The sequence below is a fragment of the Triticum aestivum genome, chromosome 2A (genome assembly GCF_018294505.1).
Source record: "Triticum aestivum cultivar Chinese Spring chromosome 2A, IWGSC CS RefSeq v2.1, whole genome shotgun sequence".
Classification (NCBI taxonomy): domain Eukaryota; kingdom Viridiplantae; phylum Streptophyta; class Magnoliopsida; order Poales; family Poaceae; genus Triticum; species Triticum aestivum.
In genome coordinates, this window is record NC_057797.1 from 653909222 (window position 1) to 653916135 (window position 6914).

The window sequence follows — 6914 nt, forward strand, 5'->3', positions numbered from 1 at the left end:
GAAATAATCAAAAATTACGAATCAGAATCGATATACAACTTGTCTGTACTATATGTAACAAGGATTCCTGTAGAAATATGTTCCCAGGCTCAGTTCCATGTTCTCTTACGGATATTTTAAGAATGTGATACCTGCGGAATTATCGTGTGGTGTTTATTTGTGATACCTGGAGAATTATAATGTGGAGTTCATGCATGAAAAGTCCAGCTATTCCCGATTCCTTTCTTCATGCCATTTTAAACTGACCTTTCTTAGTTCCATTCCTGCACATAATTTGTATTTTCAGATTCAATTGCAAAATTTCATGGTTTCCGGTTTTAACACTCTACCATGCACAACCAAGATTTTGAAGTCTATGCGGATTTGATGGCAAAGTTGTATGGTTTTCGCTTCTAGCACAGTAACACTGCCATGCACAATGGAAATGACAAATGCAATCATAGAGCAATCAAATATAGCCCTCACTCCACGCATTTATTTCTGTGTGGAAATGACGAGAATTGCTCAAATGTAGAGAGCTTCAGATATAAGATTATGATCCATCAATCAGATAACACAAGTTGTGCGGAACACTCTGGTGGCTGGTGCAATCATACAGCTTTGCGACCTTCGCTTCTACCAAAATTAGTTATATATGCCATCAGCTAATCTTTTAAAGTTATCTCACACAAACCCACCGATCTACGAATTTAACTTGTAAGGATGGGCAAACCTCGAACGGCCTTCCATGTTGCTGGAGTAAGTCACAATGATACTTGCACAACCCGATTGGATGGTTAGAGGTTTATGTATCCATTGCAATGTCACGACAAAGCCCTCCATAGCTGAACACCACACAAATTTTGGAATCATGGGATCAGGCAGTGGAACAAACTTCAGCATTGCCGAGAAAATTACTACACGGTTTCCATCTCTAAGTAACATCCCTGCATGTACTTGCTAACCTGCATGGGGACAAAGACCTCCATTGAATCCAAGAGTGAAACATCCAAAAGGTAGTGGGACGTGTGGAGTGTAAGATGGAGAGGAATGAATTTTGTAGGTGCGCTAAAGACGACTGGAATCTCATTTCAACCTGTATCTTATTCAAGAGTAAGCAAAGTTTGAGAAGACTTTGTTTTCTATTGCCGGCATGGTGAACTGAATTTTCAACACTTTGGAACATAATCTGGTAATGAAGATGCATTAAGGAAATCCTGTGGCATGACAGCTCGTGCACAGTGGAACATTTCTACATTCTAGTAGGGAGCACAGGAATTTTCGCGGTTCCATTTTGACTATTATTAGAAGAACTTTGATTTTCTTTGTGATAACATGATCCTACTTCTGGAAGTGGTACTTGCAGTCCAATCTTCAGTGGAATGGATTTTCTAGGCGCACGAATGACTATTGCAATCTCTATTCGACCTGTAATTTTTGTACTTCCTCTTTTGTTTGGTGGGTCTAGTGTACAGACTTGTAGATTAGATATCAAGTGGTGGCGAAATTCATAGCAGTCGCTGCGCACAATAATTGTAATTATAGAGACAGCTAAACCAATTATGTTTAAACCACATTAGTAGTTTCAATGGAAAGTTGGAGATAAAATATGCTTATTGTCGGCTGGAACTTAGAAGAGCTTGGATTGCAAGTCAGTAGTGAACGTGTGGAGTGTAAGATGGAGAGAGATGAAATTTCTAGGTGCGCTATTGCGCTAAGGACGACTGGAATCTCAGTCAACCTGTAGTTTATTCGAGGGTAAGCAAAATTTTAGATGATTTTATTTTCTCTTGCACAGCATGGTGAATTGAATTTCAGCACTTTGGAGCATAATCTGGTAATGTAGATGGATTTAGGAAATCCAATGGCATGACAGCTCCTACACAGTGGAACATTAGTAGATTCTCCTAGGAGACAGAGGGATTTTCCTGGTTCCATTTCAAACATTATTACAAGCACTTCGATTTTCTTTCTGATAACATGACCCTACTTCTGGAAGTGGTACTAAAGAAGAATCATTGTAGGATACAATTCTTTGGCAACACATGCCATTTTTCTTCATGTTTGGAATTTCTACGCAAGAAAAACAAAATTTCAAGGTATAACTGTTTAATCTGCTCCACTGTAATCTAGGCCCATTGACATAAGTGATATAGCTATATAGACCTCTCTCTTTTATGCGAAAATGTGGAAACTTCTACCATTTCAGTGCAAAAAGTAATATGCCCGCTTTAATCTTGATTTTTATAATCAAATAGATGTAGTATATCAAGTTCCATTTCTGCGCTTCAGTGAGAAAAATATGGAAATCAATGGTATACTACAATGATTTACTTGGAGTTATGTGTAAAGTTTATGTGGTAAAGGTAATGTCATTATAAAAATGTAATTTATTTATTTGTTTGATGGTATTGCCAACACAAAAGAATTGGCTAACTGTAGTCAACCCCCCACCTCCCCATCTTACTTCCAACCCCTTTGGGGGAGGTATAATAAGAAACTACGAATCAGAATCGATATACGGCTTGTCTGTACTATATGTGACAAGGATTCCTGTAGAAATATGTCCCAGGTTCAGTTCCATGTTCTCTTACGAATATTTTAAGAATGTGATACCTGTGGAATTATGGTGTGGTGTTTATTTGTGATACCTATTACCTGGGAATTATGGTGTGGAGTTCATGCATGACAAGTCCTGCTATTCCCGATTCCTTTCTTCATGTCATTTTTAACTGACCTTTCTTAGGTCCATTCCTGCACATAATTTGTATTTTCAGGTTTGATTGCAAAGTTTCATGGTTTCCGGTTTTAACACTCTACCATGCACCACCAAGATTTGAAGCCCATGCTGATTTGATGGCAAAGTTTTATGGTTTTCAGTTCTAACACAGTAACACTACCATGCACAATGGAAACGACAAATGCAATCATAGAGGAATCAAATATAGCCCTCACTCCATGCATCTATTTCTATGTGGGAATGATGACAATTGCTCAATTGTAGAGAGTTCTAGTTATAGGATTATAATTGATCAAACAGATAACTCAAGTTGTGCTGAACACTCTGGTGGCTGATGCAATCATACAGCGTTGCGACCTTCGCCTCTACCAAAATCAGCGAATCCATGAGCAATCATATATGAGATGAGTTAATCTTTAAAAGCATTATCTCACACGAACCCACTGATCTAAGAATTTACATGTAACTTGTAAAGATGGGCAAACCTTGAGCGGTCTTCCAAGTTGCTTGATTATAAGTCACGGTGAGACCTGCACAACCCGATTGGATGATTAGAGGTTTATCGTTTATGTATCCACTGCAACATAACGACAAAACCCTCCATAGCCGAACACCACACAAATTTCTGAATAATTGGACCAAGCAGTGGAACAAACTTCGGCATTGCCAAGAGAAGTACTACACGTTTTCCATCTCTAACTAACATCCCCGATGCACCTGCCAACCTGCATGGGGACAAAGACCTCTATTGAATCCAAGAGAGAAACCTCGAAAAGGTAGTGGAACGTGTGGAGTGTAAGATGGAGAGGAATGAATTTCTAGGTGCGCTAAGGGCGACTGGAATTTCATTTCAACCTGTTGCTTATTCAAGGGTAAGCAAAGTTTGAGAAGACTTTGCTTTCTCTTGCCTTGCATGGTGAACTGAATTTTCAACACTTTGGAACATAATCTGGTAATGTAGATACATTAAGGAAATCCACTGGCATGACAGCTCATGCACAGTGGCATTTCTTCATTCTCGTAGGAAACACCGAGATTTTTGCGGTTCCATTTTGACTATTATTGGAAGAACTTTGATTTTCTTTGTGATAACGTGATCCTACTTCTGGAAGTGGTACTAAATAAGAATCATTATATCATACAATTCGTTGGCAAACACATGGCGTTTTATTTTATTGTTTGGCTTGTCTACGCAAGAAATGCAACCTGGAAAATAATTGAAACTAGCTGGATTCACCTTGCTGCCAGATATTGCAGTTATATGTCTATATGTAAAATATGGATGTTGCTATACGACTGTAATGCTTATGACCGGAGATACGGTTTTCTAAGATAACTGTATCAACCTTGACGTATATCTGATTAATCTGCTCTGTTATATTCTAGGCTCAGCTCACTGATGTAAGCAATTAGGCCTCTTTTTTTATGTGACTAATGTAGAAATTTCTAGTATTTCAGTACAAACAGTGATAAGCCCCCTTAATCTTGATTTATAATAAAATAGATGTAGCCATTTATGTGCTTCAACGAGAACAGTACGGAAATCAATGGTATTACTACAATGATTCATGTGGATTCATTTGTAATCTACATGAAAAGAAACAAGAGCTAGAAATTTAATGTAAATGTAAAACAAATTTATTTATTTGCTTGCTGGTATGGTGAAAACGAAAGAAATGGTTAAGGATACAATCAACCAAGAAATTCTCACTTCCTAGCCTGTTGCAGAGAAATAACTTAAAATTGCAAATTGAAATGATACTACAAATTGTCCGAACTATATGCAACAAGGATTCCTGTAGAAATACATTTGCGAGGTTCAAAATTCCACGTTTTCTTACGAATATTAGGAATGTTATTCTTGTGGAATCAGGGGGTAAAGTTTTATAACTTTATATGTAGAAATTCTTGGAGTTAGAATTTCGGAGGGCTGCTATTCCGGATTCCTTTCTTAGAGCCACTACTGTACATAATTGGTATTTTGAATCAGATTCCATGGCAAAATTTCAGTGTTTCCAGTTCCAACACTCTACCATGCACAACCAAGATTTCGAAGTCTATGCTTGTTTGACGGCTAAAATTTGCAGTTTCTGGTTCTAACTCAATAGCACTACCATGCATTAATCTAAACTGGGAAGTCTATTTACAGTTCCTGAATATTGTACTCTAGGAAAACGAGAAATTTCAAGGTGAAAGAAGAACAAATTATGAATGTGATACGATAAGTTTAGAAATATGTACTCTTGGCGCAAATCAATGAGCTCATTGGTATTTACCTTTTGGAGTAGCAAATTATCATCCTATAAGTTAGACAGGTTGAGAATGCAGATTCATTGTCTTCTCTTTCCTTCTAGAAAACACCCTGGATGGTGTATTGTGCATTAAAGAGAGAAGTTATCTGCACAGCAGGTACAACGCCGCTGAGGGCTAGAGACAAAACGATACTCCCTCCGTTCACTTTTGTAAGTCGTTTCAGACAACTCAAAATAGGCTGTTTTGCATATTGTCTGAAATGTCTTCAAGGTCTTATAAAAGTGAACAGAGGGAGTAATAAACTTTTCTAGAGATTCATTGCTCATGCTTGCTGATTCTATTTAGTGGTACTCCTTGGATTTCTCTTTAGTGAAAAAAATCCACATGTTAGTAATTTTCTTTCTGCTGTCTACTCTGATTAAGTGATCATTATATCTGCGTACATGTGCTCTGGATTTTCATTCTAGTTTACTTGTTTTCTCTGCAGACATATTATCTGATGCAGTTTTCTGAGACGAAGGCACTAGGCGATGCTGTTGGATTTGGGTCCGCCTTTCTGTTTGCCTCTGTGTTTGGTATGTTTCACCCTCTTGCGCTTGTATCTTCACGAAATCGAAATCTGACGTCGCAGAATCTCCTGTTTGTTCAGGTATCAGGTTGTACAATACCCGGAAGCTGGTGCCATCCGGCCTTCTTTTAGCTCTCTCTCTAGGTGCCCTGGGAGTCTTTTATGCTGCTTACTTACAAGACAAGGTGTGAGCTAATTGCCAGACCAGCTCTACTTTTCTGTACTACTAACTGAAGATGCTTCCTTCAAGGTTCCCTCTCATAAATGGAAAAAATTTGGGGCCGAGCACCGACGGTCGGTGTTCCTCCCAACGTTGTAGTCTCAACAAACAGCATTTAGTGCCCCTCTGTTTGTTGCCAATGATAAGCTGTGGCCAAGCTTTCATTCGCCGATAGCGCTGATTGCAGCTGTTTAGGACTTGTGAGCTGAATGTTTCAGAACCTGTGAGATTTCTGCCAGTGGTCGGCCTAAACCGTCGGCATGGCGCGAAGAGGTAGGTTGCCTGTAACCTGTGGATCACTGCTCGGCGAGTACCGGCAGCAATACGCCGCGGACCGACCGTCGGGCGGGCGCGAATCATCACGCGTGCCCAGCCGTGCCGCGCCCATCTATCATCTAGATACTGGTTGCCTAACAAAATCTGGGGCCTGTGGTGAGTCGCGATGCGGCACCACTCTGTTGATGGATGCTAATTGGCCGTCCGCCCTACGTGTGATGTGATGTGATGTGGGTGTGGTACTGGTACCGCCGCTGCTTTGCACGCCGCTAACCGGACGCCCATCGGTTTCTAGGGCAGGCGACATGGGAGGCCTACTGTCGTTCCTTGGTAGGTGGTGGCTGTACTGTATTGTGCATTGGTAGTACAAATCCGGGTGTGTTCGCTTGTTCTTGGGCCACCGCATTATTGGTGTGAAGGCATATATGCATCGTACTACTTTTACTACTAATGCGGTGCCACTCTGTGGTACGTAGTACGTTTCACGTAGGAATGAATCATTGCAGTTATAGCTCTCTGACAGAGCGCACGCTGTTGCACAATGCCTCGTCGGTGTTCCACTTGTTCACCGGAGGTTCTGCCCCCCCTCCGTCGGGCATGTGGTTTTCGCACACGGTGCAGCGGGCAGCGTTGCAGGGGCGGAATCCGCAGCGAAGGCACAGGGTCTGGTGAGCAAGGTGGTACTACGTGACATTGGCCGCTCAATCATTCATGGCGTCCTCGTCGACCTCCACCGCAGAGAAAAGCGTACGGGGCGTGCCGGCTGGCACGAAAGTAACTGTCCTGAACTAACTGGCACATCAGCTGCGGTGGCGCTGGCCTTATACACGGGGGAAGGCCCAAACTGGATGGACCGGCGTTGTCGTCTCCTCTCTTTC

The 6914-nt window shown here is 41.1% G+C and overlaps 1 protein-coding gene across 1 annotated transcript in view; it reads left to right on the forward strand.

Moving 5' to 3' along the window:
• Positions 1 to 5998, forward strand: part of LOC123189998 (protein FATTY ACID EXPORT 4, chloroplastic) — an 8135-nt gene extending 2137 nt beyond the window's left edge. The window contains exons 3-4 of the mRNA XM_044602537.1: positions 5460 to 5547; positions 5622 to 5998. Coding sequence (XP_044458472.1) covers positions 5460 to 5547; positions 5622 to 5731 — 198 coding nt within the window. The 3' untranslated portion in view covers positions 5732 to 5998. The remainder of the gene's footprint in view (positions 1 to 5459; positions 5548 to 5621) is intronic.
• The last annotated feature ends 916 nt before the right edge of the window (positions 5999 to 6914 follow it).